We start from the raw sequence: 15096 nt of genomic DNA on the forward strand, positions 1-15096 counted from the left end.
TTCTGTCCAAGTAACACTAGGTACCAAACCAAATTTCCCAGGGACCACTTCCACTGCGTCACTAGCGTGATATGGTTGGTACAAATTGATTCCTTAGGTCTTCTAGTTTCATATGATACCAGAAACTTCACTCTGGCTTTAAAACTGAGCCTGCTGCAGTCTCTGAAAGTAAATGTTAAAAATTGGGATATTTCTCAAATATCGCGATATTTCTGAAAATCGGCCCAATCCGGTTAATCCTCAGGGAGGGTTAATGTGTATGTAAAAACTGATTTCTGTAAATAAATAAATAAATTGCAATTCTCTGGCGGACCACCAGGCAGAGCCCCGCGTTTGGGAACCAATGATCTAGACGATTCACAAAATCATCAGATTAGCACACTGCTGATAGCCATAGCTAAATGGATTTATCTGATTGTGATATTGATATATTGGTATACTGTATATTGAGCTTGGAGAGAATCTCCAAACTGAGCATCCCTGGCCGCATCTGAACGAGCTGTTCAGTATGAAAGACAAGACAGACAAAGACAGCTAGGTAACATTGGTAACATGTGCTGGATGTGTGAAATGTAATTATTAGGGTAAATAATTAAAATATAAAACATTGTTACAGTAACGCAAATGTACTTTTACTTGAATACTTTTAAATCAGCTACTGTTTTACCCTTACTCTGTCTTGAAAAGGGCTCAAATCTATGTTACCAAAAAGTGTCAACACTGTAGCCCCTCCCCCATTGGGTTAATTTGGAAACATCTGATTACAGTCCTTCTGACTCATATTTAATCTTGTGTTTAAATGTATGGTGTAGCACAATTATCAGCAATGGGGTTTTACAATGCCCCCCTCGAATGATGGGCACCCTTTGGGCCAATCAGTAACAAGAAAACAAATAAATAAACATTGCCCCCTTTAGTCCAATGACTGCAGTTTTGAAAAAAGCAATGATGAGCATCATTCCATGAAACTTTGTAAAAATCTGGTCTGGTCTGTCCTGCTTTAGGAGGTGGAGCGTGGCCAGGTGGTGGAGGAGGACATGGCCAGATTCATGCAGCAGCTGGAGGGACGCACCTCAGAGGTACTCCACACCTCCAGACCACCTTAGTATCAAAACATGCCAAGTCTAAGGGTGTGTTCACACCTGTCTCATTTAGAGCAGTTGTTCTGAAACAGGGAGTGTTTTCCCCCTTGGTGTGATTCGTTTTGGGGGTATGAACACGGCTCACCAAGAAAGGGTGGTCATGGTCTGCTTCCAAACGATCTCTGGAGTGGTTCATCTGTGGTGAGAACGTGAACCGACCTCAATCCGACACAACTACTGGAAACTGTGCATTTTTGGATATACCGAGCTGGTTGCGCTGGGTTTAAGGATTCGATTTTATTTGATTTTATTTTATTTTATTTTATTTGATTTTATTTGATTCGATTCGATTAATTGTATTAATCCCCAAAGGGGAAATTAAGTTGGTCACAAGCTCCAGCAAAAACAGATGCCACAATAGATATTTAAAAACACATAACACAAAACACATAACACAACAGTTAACACGTCATAAAACACATAGTACATAAAACATAGGATAGTACTACATTCCCAAGGAAACATAAAATATTGCTCAGGAACCAGCTGGAGCTGAAGAAGAATCATTGTAAAACCAATAGAGAACCGCAAGAATGAGTCCGTAAGTATAATTCCGGTTTCGTCAGGGGAAAAGTGAATGGGGTTTTAGAATGGGAATTTCACTTAAATGCATAAAATAAGGTCTGCGGTTAACAAAAGTTTATGGGAACGTGAATTTGGGTTCAGCAGGATAATCTTCACAAACGTTAATAACTTTTATGAGTTTTGGAACATAAATGCGCTTTTTTTCTGCATTTTTTAGAAAACGCTTCAAGTATGATACTTGCTACTAATCTTTATTACGATGAATTCAAAAACCTTCCTTGTATAGAGTCCACTGAAGCTGTCAGCATTATGCATCACACCTGAGCAACAACTTTTAATCAATGTATAATTGAATCTTGACAATGATTTTAATTCACAGCCCGTTTCCGTGATGAAAGACATCACAGACCAGACGGCCGCCGAGAGCCAGACGGCCGTATTTGAGTGCCAGGTCAAGATCAACTACCCAGAGATTGCCCTGACCTGGTACAAGGGCACCCAGAAATTGGACAGTGGTGACAAATATGATATCAGCGTGGTGGGAGATCATCACTATCTGAAGATCAAGAACTGCCAAGCCAAAGACCAGGGCAGCTACCGCGTGGTCTGTGGGCCACATATCTCCAACGCCAAGCTCACCCTCTCAGGTAAGGCTGCATGTCCCGAATGTTCTGTCATGTCTGACGGACGCTTGTCTGGCTAAACATGATCTCACTTGTTTCGCTCTACGTATCAGTCTGGACTCCAATCTGTCCACAGTAGTTTCATTGGGTGAGAGTACTTGCCTTGACAGACAACTGCACTTATGGCTGTGTCACCTCTACAAACATTAATGCTACTGCTCGTTGCTTCGGGAGCCGCAGAGCCATGGGAGCAGCCATTACTGTTTTGACCTGTTACGATGTCAACTACGAGGCAGGTCCCCGGGCTGGAGGCCAGACGGATCCGTTGAGCGAAACAGAATATGAGTTCACGTGATCTGGATGGTTTACCAGGCTAGACGGGTGCGTGTCTGTAGTCTAACAAGATTTAATATCCCATCCATTTTGATATCAGGAGCTGATCACAAGCCAGGTGAGTAGCGCTGCTCAAACTAACATGGCTCCTGCTGTCGGGTTTGACTGTAGGACACCACCTACTGATCTCTTTGAACTTGTTGGTTTATATGTGACGCATATGTCATTATCTTGATGTTTTGGTGATTTCTGTTTTCTGTCTGATGTTCCATGTTTCCTCTGCACATAACTCAAGTCAAAACTCGAAAGTCCAAATAGTTATAATGTGAATAACACAAATTAAATAATACACTTTTTAAACCAAGATTAATCTATTATTCTGAAACATGTCATCAGAAACTTCAATCTAAACTAACTCTAATTATCCGGTTTTAGTTGACCAAATTCAGTTCACCAAATGCATCCGAAGCATTGAGGTCAATGAGCGCCAAGCTGCAACCTTCGAGTGCGAGTTGTCCTTTGACAACGCCACCGTCACATGGTACAAAGACGCATGGGAGCTTAAAGAGAGCCCCAAATATAACTTCAGGACCCAGGGCCGACGACACTTTATGATCATCCGCAATGTCACCGCCGAGGACGAAGGTTTGTCAAGGATCAGCAGTGTGATGAAATGAAAGCAATTCATTTGAATACTTCACTTTGGAAAAACATTTCATCTTTGATGCTTTAGTCAGCCTGTGGTGACTTCAGGATCCACTGTCACCACTGTCATGCAGGCTGGTTTCCACAGCTCTCAATATTACAAGTGGGCAAAACTACATATTGATAAATAAAGAGCATTGCCCTGTTTTATCAGTCTAACTTGTAGAATATGGAGGGCCACAAGTGTCACCTAAATTAGTAATAAAGGATTTCATTTCAATACTAATTGTACAATAAAAATAGGCATTAATACATTTGTTTACAAATTCATGTATTGATCTTTGAATAAATAGACTAAATTACATAGTAATTAATCATTTGCTATTTTAATGTTTTCATTGCCCATAAATGATCAAATAAGTAATTACTTTGTAATTGTGACTATTTATTCATAGCTTAATACATTAATTTGTATACACATTTAGCCTATTTTTTTATTGTACAATTAGTGATGCTGTATTAGTATTAGTATTTGTATTAGTGATTAGTATCACTTGTGGTCCTCCATATTAGACTATATTTACTAAACAAAGTGAACTTGAACGGTGGTGACTAGGGGTCCCCAGTAGTCCATACTGATGGTTGACTGTCCATAAACTCAGAGGATTTGCAGATGAAATGTTTGACCAAATTGAACTAGCACAGTAATTCATCAGTGGTAATGGCATTAACTGACTGAACCATGTCCCCTGCCCCTCTCAGGCGTTTACTCTGTGATAGCACGGCTGGAGCCCCTGGGAGAGGCTCGCAGCACGGCCGAGCTTTACCTCTCAGGCAAAGGTCTGTACTCTAACTATCAGCCAGTCTGTAACCATCAGCCAGGCAGTGTTCTGTAAAGTGAGTGCTGTTTGTAGCTATAACACCTTATCTTATTCTTTCACAGAGATTGGGTTAGGGAGGGTTCCTCATGGTGAGTATTGTAAGAGCAGACAGCATGATTTAAGGACAGTAAAACTGAACATATCTTCAGGTTCTAAACCACTGCCGTCCAATGAAAAACATACTAGACCAATAGACCAGACCGGCACATACGGCTAATTCGCAAAACGTCATGGCCCGCGGCCCCTCTTGGGGCATAGAAAACTTCCGATCCTATAGATGTCAATGCAATTTGACATGTGTTTAACTGAAAATGTTGATACGTTTGTAATACAAACTTTGTATGCATTCATTTTGTGTTCAACAAACCTTTATTTTATAGACATGTCTAGTAATTATTTTTGCTATACCTTGCCTGAACCTGAGCATTCACGATACATTAATAAATGATGCCTTATTATTAGTATTATTATACAGAGGCCATTATTGTTTTGCTAGCGGTGTTCCTGATTGGCCGGTTACGATGTCACCTACGAGGCGGGTCGCTGATTGGCTAGAACGCTTTGCAATTTCTGCAAATACCCTCCCACGGCCAGAGGCCAGACGGTCTGGTAGAACGAAATGAAATGTGAGTCCATGTGACCGGCTGGTTTACCAGGCTACCGATCCTATTGCACAATAAACTGCAATGTTAGGTATTGCACAGATGCTCTACATCATCTCTTACTGTTAAGTAGTTTGATTGACAGTGGAACAAAATAAAATGCGTACAGCTTACAGTTTGGTAACCTGTACCTTCTGCCTGACAGCAACAGCTCATACTCTGTATGAAGGATGTGGTTTGGGTCGTAGGTGATTTTAAGGACCTGCTTCCTCACTGTCTCCTCAAAAATTTGCTGGAGAGAAGATGGGGGATACATGCCAATAATTTTACCAGCCCTCCTGATTAGATGGGATTTGAGTTTAACTGACAGGTTACCAAACCATGTAGTGATGCCGTAGCAGATAATGGATTCAATGGCTGCCCTGTAGAACAACAACATAATGTTTTTATCCACTCCATGGACCGTAAGCCTTCTAAAAAAATGCAAACGCTGGTTAATGCGAGAACATACAAAATCAACGTGGTGAGCCCAGTTCAACTGAAAATCAAAATGAATGCCTAAATACTTACATATCACCTGCTCAACTCTCTCCCCGTTGATTAGAACTGTCTATTGCTTGAAGCCATAAGACGCTTGAAGCTCTCCTTTTTGGATCCCTTTCATTTCCAGGAAGGATGGGGAACTGGAGATGTGGATTTGTGTGTTTATTTGTTTTACAATCTGCTACACAACAGCTTTTCTGCATGTTCCTCTTTCCCTCAAAAGGGGGCGTGGCCTTGGCGCTTGGCCTTTGATGATGTGATGCCGGTCTGGTCTATGGTCTATCTTTGAAGTTGGACTATAAGTTAAATGGGTTTCACAGATTGTTAGGTCATGACCCCCTTTCACGTTAAACAACAACATAAAATTGCCTCAAGTGAAGCTACAAGTTCTCATACTACAGCAGAATTAATTTCACATTTAAGTCGGCATCTTTTCATCATCAAACTTTGACAGAATTCTAGAGTTTGTAAAGTTTTAAAATATTTGTGAGGTCTTACTGTCACAAAACATATAAATAATATTTGCACATATTTATATATTAATTCAAGTTCTATGTTTGGCTAAATCTTTAGATGTCCCAGATAGACCAATTCAAGTGCCAGATGCACCATCTATGGGTGCTTACAGAGGTAAGACTGGGACACTTTTTAAACACAGTTTATATCAAATCTTATCTCAGCCGCACGTCTGCCCCTATAATTCACAAATGTCTCATTTTTCTATCAAAAGATTCATCTGAATTTTATCACTACGTGGAGAGAACAGAAACTGAAGTAAAAGGTAGATACAAACTTTGCGGACTACAAAATCATAACATTACTAATTACTCTTACTTGCGGCTCTAATCATTCTTATCCTTGGATGGAGTGAAGAAATATGAATCACCTACTTGCAGCATTTCATTCATCAAAATTAAACCATTACCCCACATCCTAATAATAAACCTAACATATCATTATCATCCCTTAACCATCATTCCTAAATAATAGAGTACTGCAGGAATGAGTCCTAAAACCTGCCTCAGACCAGGATGTTAGCACTTCCCCATTTTGGGGCTGTTGGCTACCCGCCTGAAATACTGTAAGGTCTGTGGTTAACAAAAGTTTGTGAAGCTGCAAACTTTCTGTTCAGCAAGATAATCTTCACAAATGAGGACCACTTTTATGATTTTTGAAGCGTAAATGCGATTTTTAAAAACTTAGATTTTCAGGAAAAAAATCAAAAATGATAAAAGTGGTACTCATTTGTGAAGATTATCTTGCTGAACAAACACAAAGGTCTCAGTTTCATACACTTTTGTTAACCACATACCTTATTTCAGGCATTTAACCCAAATCCCCATGCAAAAATCCCATTGACTTCCCGTCGAGGGAACAAGGAAGTGCATAACTTCTAGGTTGGCCTACAAAAATACATCATCCCTGAGGTACTCTATTGTGAGCACAAATCATTTGTGTACAATGTATATTTATATTATACTACATTCTAACCATTATCCTTTAATATGCCAGCTTATGAAAGTTGGACACTTCAAGAAGAAAGTGTATCTCTTCAGTACTCTTCGGTCACACCAGGTATCCTATGATTCTGTTTTGGGTGAAATTTCCCTCGTCAATACAATAACAAATCATCACATTGTCTGTCTGTCTTAAACTCTGTCCTCATGTTAAATGTGTCTGTCCAGTGTCCGTTATCATCTCTTCTGAAGTTATTTGCCATTACATTTCTCTGTTATCTTCTCTTATCTGTATCTTTCCTCATTGGTTGTTGTTTCTTCAGTGTAAATCCCTCCCATCTCATCTGAGTTGTTTGTGACATTTTCATTGTTTAATGACATGTGACTGAATTTGATCATCAGTCCCTATCAGTTAGGGCATTCTCTAAGTTCACATTTCTCCTTCAGCAGACGAGAGACAGCCTGTGGAAGAGGTTGTTGACAGGACACAAGTTGGAATAAGTGAAGAACCCCCCAAAGGTATAATAATGCTAAAGGCAGCTAAAAGCAGCTTCTGGCTGTTCAACCAAGCTTCTGGCTGTAATGTAACAAGCCAGCTGCTCACTATCAACCTGCTACATGCTTGTCTGTCCACTTGGGTTACATGTCGTCATGCACAACGCTCCAGCCAACATGTGTCTAAGAAATGCCAGTTGCCGGTCAAAATGTTATAATATCTTGTTCTATTTGACTTGTCTCTTCTGTGTTGTGATTTGTGTCTTTTACCCCTCTTAACCTGCTCATGCGCAGAAATGGTTTCAAGATGCAAGATGTCTGCACTTGTTTGTGCTATGCACTTTATGTCTGTTACTGCACTATAATTGCATGTAATTTTCATGTGGCAGCTTTTATGTCCAAGACATGAATTCCCATAGGTAATCTTGATGTGTGTCCTTCACCCCTCTTAACCTGTCCAAATGTGCAGGAATGGTTTCATTGTTTTAAATGTTTTATGTGTGTGTTTGGTTTCTTTGTGTTTTGTTTTTACTCTTGTTAACCCCAACTCAATTCTCTTACACTCTTATTAACCCTCACTAGACCTTCATGTAGATGGCAGAGTTGAGAATTATTAGACTAATAAATTAGTTAGACTCAGTTACTAACAAAATAAACTTTCTTGATCTGTTAGACTCACTAACAAAATGAACTTTCTTGATCTGTTAAGTTACTGAAGCTTACAGGAGTCCAGAGGAGAAAGCCTCTGCCCCTGCAGCTCCCCCTCCTGCTCCAGCCAAAGGTATCCGCTTATACATCTCTTTTTATTGTTAGTCATGTCCCTATCTTTCTATCTTCTTATTAATTATTAATTTCTTCCTAATTATGTGTACTTTCTATCTTGTTGGTGTAACTCTGCCATTCACTCTTTGCATGTGTTCAGAAGTCATTCTTCTGTCAACAATTTCTTTCTCTTTGTACTTTTGTAGTTCTTAAAGTATTTGTGTTAAAAGATGTCCAATGGTACAGCATTTGAAGTAGAAATTGAAATAGTTGATAATGTTTTAAAGTACCAGAAGCAAAGAAGACAGAGCCCCATGTCGCCGTAGCCGTTCCACCTCAGCGAGAGGAACGCCTGGCCCCAGAAGGTAACGCCGTGTTGTCAGTGATTACTTTTTCTCCTCTGTGTGGTTTGTCTGTCTCACACTCTTGAGATTAAATGTTGTCCTACATTCTCAATTGTTAAGAGAAGAGACACAAAAAATGCAAGATGAAAACTTTTGAAATGGCATCAAAAGGAAATGTTACTGCAAGCTTTCCCACACATATTTATACATTTTATTTCCAGAATTTTCTTTATACAAAATATTTATTTTTATTATTTATTTTCTTCAAAGAATATTATGAACCTCAGATGGCATATTCCCAACCAGAGCCACAGGGAGGTAACTGTATATCATGTTAAATGTTTCCCATTTTTAACATGAATTTAGTTTTTCTTATTGATATATTTATATAGGCTATATTTTGATGATTATGTTTTTTTTAGAACATTATGAACATCAGATTGCATATTCAGAAACAGAGTCGGACAGGTATCTGATACTGACACTTTGATCTATCTTTAAACAGATATCCTATCAAATAAAACTCTTTACATGTACTTCATCTTTTTCTAAATGTTCTGTTTTTGTCCATAATGAATGTTATCTTAAGTTACTTTGTCACATCTAACTTCTGTTTGTTGCTGTTGTTCACTGTACCAGCTGTTGTTCTTACAATGCCTGTGAAATGATTCACATCAGAGCATTGTCTGTCAGAGTGTTTGTTATACATGTTAATCTTTTTGAGTCTTTCTTTTAACCATAACTCTTGAAGCTGTGTGTACTCTGTGTTAACTCACATTAATATCTCTGTTATCTTGAAGAACCCACAATATACACAGAACCTGAACCAGAGATAGTGGCCATTCCCAGAAAGGTCACTCCTGCACCTTATCAAGCCAAACCTACACCAGAGCCTAAAATGGCACCCGAGCCTAAAGTACCGCCTCAGAAAACACCTGAGCCACAAGTGGCCACATTTAGGCCTCAACCAGAACCACCAAAGGCTCCCAAGAAAATACCAGAAGCTCCTGAACCTCGAGGTAAAGTAGCAAACGCTTTGCTTTACTACTGCTGTCCTGGCAAGGCAGAATTCTTTTCTCTTTAATGTGTTGTGTCTGTACTGGTGTATTCTACATGTTTAACTGTCAAGATGTTTGTGTTAATTTGTGTACATCTCGAATGTTCAGAGATTCATGTTAGTTTGGATTTTAAAACCCTACAATTCTTCTAAGTTCCTGAAGAGCGCAGAGTTGAACCTCCCAAGAAGCCTGAACCACCTCAGCAACAAGTGGCTGCACAAAAAGGTAGATGAGCCTATTGTTCAGGGATCACAAGGCTTTAGTGTTGCACAGCTTAGTCTTGTTTCTCCAGTGGCAACCTCCTGAGTTTTATTGGTTGGTTGTTAAAGTTAACATCATCTAATGAATTTGGAGTTGGCAATACATGATTTAAGTTGTTTAGCTACATCTTAGATATAATCTTTTACAAACAAATTGATGTCGGTTGATGCTAAACCAGCTGGAAGCATTTCAACTCACACCTTTGGCTCTGAAAAAAGCTAATGATAAAGAGAACAACAGTAAAGCAATGCTAGCTGGGTCTATTGACTTAATATGGAAATCCAAGGGCTCACAGTAGGGTAATAAATAAATAAACAATAACCCCAAGGCAGAGGAACCCATAGTTCAGCCAATTGCTGACAAGATTACTCCAACCAAGACTGAAGCTATTGCATCTATCTATCTATGTATCTATCTATCTTTTCTCGAAACTCTTTCCTATATGTTGTCATGTCATGTGAGTAGCTTGCTGGAATATATCTTATTCTATGTTTTGGGTCATGTTATGTGTTTTGTGTATTCAGATGGTATTTGTTTTCCAAATATCTCTCTGCTAAGCACTCGTTAGAGTGTGCCATTTTGAGCAGTAGGGCTAGTAGGGTACTGAATATATCTGATGTTCTTTAAAGCGCCAACTGTACGCAAACCAGAAGAACCCATAGTTCAACCAACTGCAGCCAAAGTTACTCCCTCCACAACAGAACGTCTTCCAACTAAAGGTATTGATAGTTCACCTTTAAATTCTTGGGTTTTGCTGTCCTATTTGATTTTCCTTTTTGTTATACTGTCTGTTTTTCTGACTTTAAAGTAATGCTTCAGATATGTCTTTTATGATCTTTTTCATTGGTAGACACTTGTTAAGAGTGTTGTCTGTTTCCATAGTGATTACCTGTAGGTTAAACAATAAATGTCTCTTAAATGCCAGCTGTACCCAGACCAGGGGAACCTGTAGTTCAACCATCTCTACCCAAGATTACTCCATCCAAGACTGAAGCTATTCCAACTGAAGGTACTGCAAAGATGCTCTTGATGGGTAGTTTTGTTGTACTGTTTTGAATCATCTTTATATTGTTTAGTACATGGAATTTGATATATTCATGCAAATATATCATTCTCCTTTTTATGTACTTAAAGTATTGCATGATAATCTTTCATGTCTTTTGTGGATATTTCTTTCAGTGTGCTAAGCGCTCGTTAGAGTGTGATTTGCACATTTGGGTTTCTCTTATAAAATATGATATGCTTATAACCAGCTTATAAATGAATGTCCTTTTAAGCTGTCCCAGAACCAAGGACATCTGGACATGTCACTGAATCTTCAAGAAAAGCACAGTTAACGGCTGGTAAGCCTGAAGCAGAAGCAGCAAGGTATGCCCCTGAATTGCCAAAGCTTGTGCCTGAGGCAACTAAGTCGCTTCCAGTGGCCCCTAAGCAGCCAATATATGCCCCTGAAGAACCAAGTCAAGCTGTTCAACTGACAATGGCAATTCCTAAGGTTCCAAAACATGTACAAGAGACACCAGAACCAGTTCTCAAGGCAGCAAAGCCAGTACATGAGAAGCCAAGACATGCTCCTGAAGTGTATGCCTCAGAAGAAACAAGCCATGCGCCTCGACCAACAAAGCAAGTCCAAGAATCACCCAAATATGTTCCAGAGGCACCACAGCCTATTGAAAAAGAAGAAAGGGTTCCAGAAACACCAAAGAAGGTTCCAGAAGCAGCAAAGAAGGTTCCGGAAGTACCAAAGAAGGTTCCAGAAGCACAAAAAAAGGTTCCAGAGCTACCAAAGAAGGTTCGAGAAGCACCAAAGAAGGTTCCAGAGGCACCAAAAGCACCAGAAGAAGTGAAGCCTGGACAACGAGCACCAGCACAAGATCCTGAAACACGAAAACAAATTCTTCAGGCTCAACCGCCAACTCCTCAACTACAAGGTAGATATATCTGCAAATATGATGAGCAAAATGAAAGTGTAATAATTAACTAATAATTACTGTTTGAGCTTCCCATTTACCATCTTTATCTTTTATCTTCAGAACTGTTACTCATCTTAAGCAAACTCTTTAAAGGTTTTGTCCTGATGTTTGTTTTGTTGTGTGTTTACTGTTTGTCATGCTGTGTCATAGTAAAACAGAGGGAGTTAACACAGGAAAAAACAGCAATAGCTAAACCAAAGCCTGGACTGAGTACCAAAGGTATGCTTAAACTTCCAATGTTTCTCACAAATATCTTAGTCAATTTAGCACAGATTTCTCTTGATTTCCTTTAATTTAGATTTAGATTGATTGAGTGAGTGCATTTATTTATTGTAGTGCCCCAGAGAGAAAAAGTAGAAGTCCAGCCTCAGCCTAAAGAAACTCCACAACAGAGAGGTAGTGATTTATGACATTGTATCTCCCATAATTTAGTTGTAAAATGAATATTATATTAGAATATTTGTCTGTTTACAATACGTCTGATTTTTTGTTCTGTGTTGCTTTCCTCATTGCCACCGCTCCATGGTGCAAATCTTGAATCTTGGGCTATATCTTAAAAGGTACCCCCATTTCCATGAGGACTGAGCTTATGCAAACAACAATTATGGTTGAAGACAGAAAGCAGTCTCCTCAAATCTCTCTGGCAGAAGAAGTTGGATACAGGCAAGAAGAAATCAGGACATATGCAAGGAGAGAAGAGCACATGGAATCCAGAGTGAAAGAAGATAGATATTTGAAAAGGGAGATAAGACAACAGAGGGTGATAGCAAAGGAGGAGGTTCCTTTGTGGTACAGTGAAGATCTGCAGGTCGAAGACACCCTAGTTGAATATGCTGTAGCTGAACCACGAGAGGACATTGATTTAACATACACTGAATATGAAGTGGAAGAACCAGAAGACATTGAACTGATAACAGAAGAGCACATGGAATCCAGAGTAAAAGAAGATGTATCTTTGAAAATGGAGATAACACAACAGAGGGTGATAGCAAAGGAGGCGGATCCTATATGGTACAGTGAAGATCTGCAAGTCAAAGACATTCCAGATGAACATGCAGAAACTGTAGATCAAGCACTAGAGGACGTTGAGTCAACATACACTGAATATGAGGTTGAAGAACCAGAAGACATTGAAATTATATTTCCTGTCACTCATGATGAAGAAGATGAAGCTGTGGTCCTGAGAGAAGAAATTTCTGCTCAGAGGTCCGTCTCACCACCTCTGAAGAAAGCTGGTTTTCCATCAGCCAAGAGAGATATAACACCTCCACCCAAACAAGCTGTTCCAACAAAGAAAGAACTCTCTCATTCCAAGGCAGGCATGCCTTCCAAGAAAGAAGAACCGACACCTACAAAAACAATACAAGACCATAAACTGAGAGACGTTAAAGTCCCTATAACTTATACAGAACAAATCTCAGGTATACGGGACAGGTTATTTGTTTCACAGAGAGAAGTCACTGAATCACATTCTGAAGAGCATGTTATGTATGAAAGAACTAATTCAATGGAAGATGCTGCCCCACTGAAAATAGCTGCTACCCATAAAGAAGTCACTCTACCAAAGAAATTAAACATACCTGAAGCTGACTCTGTTGGAGTGGGAGAAGTTCCATCTCAAAGGTCCATTTCTCCTCCTCCTGAGGAGGCCGTCTTACCTCCAATGAAGAAAGATGTTGCTCCTCTATCCAAAACAGAAGAAGTGAAGAAAGAGGTTTCTTCAATCAAAAGTAAGTTGTCCAGAATACCAAAAGAGAAGGACCCAGAACCAGAGGTCGTCAAGCTGAAGAAGGTTCCAGTGAAACCTCCAGAGCCTGAGAAGGAGGACATAACTCATAAAGCAGAAGTGATGAGGCATCATGAGTCCGAAATGATGGTTCAGGGACTTCATGATAGAGCTGATCTTGCAACACTTGCAATAACTGAAAGAGTCTTCACTGCAGAAGAAGAGACAGAGCATTTGGGCTATTCTGAGCAATCTGAAAGGGTTGAAGTTGTAGAGAAAATGGAGAAAGCAGGATGGATGAGAACCCCCAAATCGCAGAGGGATGAGGAACCTGAGGTGCCAAGTTTAGATAAGAAGAAAATAAGTAAATTGTCAAAGGCAGATAAGCAGCAAGAATCAGATAAACTGAAACCATCTGAAAAACCTGTGAATTTAAAAGAACCACAAAAGATAAGTCTGAAAAAGGTGCCAACCAAGCCCAAAGAGCCCGAGAAGGAAATAATAACTCATAGAGCAGAGGTGATGAGGCATTGTGATACTGAATTGACAGTTCACGGTCTTCACGATAGAGATGATCATGAAGTAATAACACTTGGAAGAACTGAACGAGTCTTCACTGTGGATGAAGAGGCATCTGAACTGGGCTATGTGGAGGAAGCCGAAAGGCTGGAAGCAGAAGACGAGAAGACAAGATGGACAAGAACTCCTAAAGTTCCGAAAGATGAAGAATCTGAACCAGTTTTAACTAAAAAGAAAATTAAGAAATTGCTGAGGGATGAGGAGGAGCAAGACATAGTGAAACTGAAACCATTTGAAAAAACACAGAAACCGGAAGCAGCCGAGCCACCCAAGAGAGAAGTAAGAATACATAAAAAGATGGACTCTCCCAAGGTAGAAATCACACCATCCATAGAAGCTCCTGCAGCTGCAGAAAAACATTATCTTGTGTCGAGAGTGTCTCTTGAGGAAGAAATTACACCATCAAATGAACCTGATTCACAAACAAAGCAAGAAGTCTATCCTGTGAGGATGGATGTATCTTCACTTTCCAAAGGAGAGGTCAAAGGAGAGGTCACAGCTCTTCCTCCCAAACAAGTTACACCACAGAAGAAAGCTCTGCCCCCGAAGGAAGAAACTCTTCCATCCAAGACAATTGTTCCTCCATCCAAAGAAATGACCCTCGCTGAGGACATGATGGGTTCCTCTGACCTGCAACCACCCAAAGAGGAGAAGATCACCACAACTAAACCTCTGACGCCAAAAGAAGGTGGCAAGAAAGCAAAGAAGGGAACACAGAGGGTACATGAACAGATCCCTCAGAAAGGTATTATTTCTTTCTTGAGACCGTCAGGTTTATATGATCGCCATAAGATCGACCCCTCTTATAACTGAAATATACTTTAGAGATTTTACTTTAACGTATCACTTTTACCATACTCGTATCTCTTTCTAACCTCTTCTATACCTCTTCTTTCTTGCGATGCAGCATTACCTCTTGAAAAGCAGAAACGATGCAGTGATACACTAACTAAATTAACCTAACCTTAGTAGCATTACAGTATGCATTGCTTGTCAACTGTTCCAGATGTATGTGTACAGTATGTGCAGTGTATACAGATTTCTATGAACCTTTCTTGGATGTTTGTCTATTGCATTTTGTGTGTTGCTTCTTCAAAAGCAGACCACAGGGCTTCCATTGAGGAGGTCCCGGTTTCAGTTTCAAATG

The 15096-nt window shown here is 39.7% G+C and overlaps 1 protein-coding gene across 1 annotated transcript in view; it reads left to right on the plus strand.

Moving 5' to 3' along the window:
- LOC310777839 (titin-like) overlaps window positions 1-10858 on the plus strand; it is a gene marked incomplete at both ends in the record, with an annotated part of 102353 nt that extends 91495 nt beyond the window's left edge. Inside the window, 6 exons of the mRNA XM_083638189.1 lie at window positions 1005-1079; window positions 2047-2314; window positions 7202-7270; window positions 7956-8027; window positions 9153-9371; window positions 10851-10858. Of these exons, the coding sequence (XP_083494315.1) occupies window positions 1005-1079; window positions 2047-2314; window positions 7202-7270; window positions 7956-8027; window positions 9153-9371; window positions 10851-10858 (711 nt within the window). The remainder of the gene's footprint in view (window positions 1-1004; window positions 1080-2046; window positions 2315-7201; window positions 7271-7955; window positions 8028-9152; window positions 9372-10850) is intronic.
- Window positions 10859-15096: the final 4238 nt, after the last annotated feature.

Source organism: Poromitra crassiceps (genome assembly GCF_964638095.1).
Source record: "Poromitra crassiceps genome assembly, chromosome: 6".
Classification (NCBI taxonomy): domain Eukaryota; kingdom Metazoa; phylum Chordata; class Actinopteri; order Beryciformes; family Melamphaidae; genus Poromitra; species Poromitra crassiceps.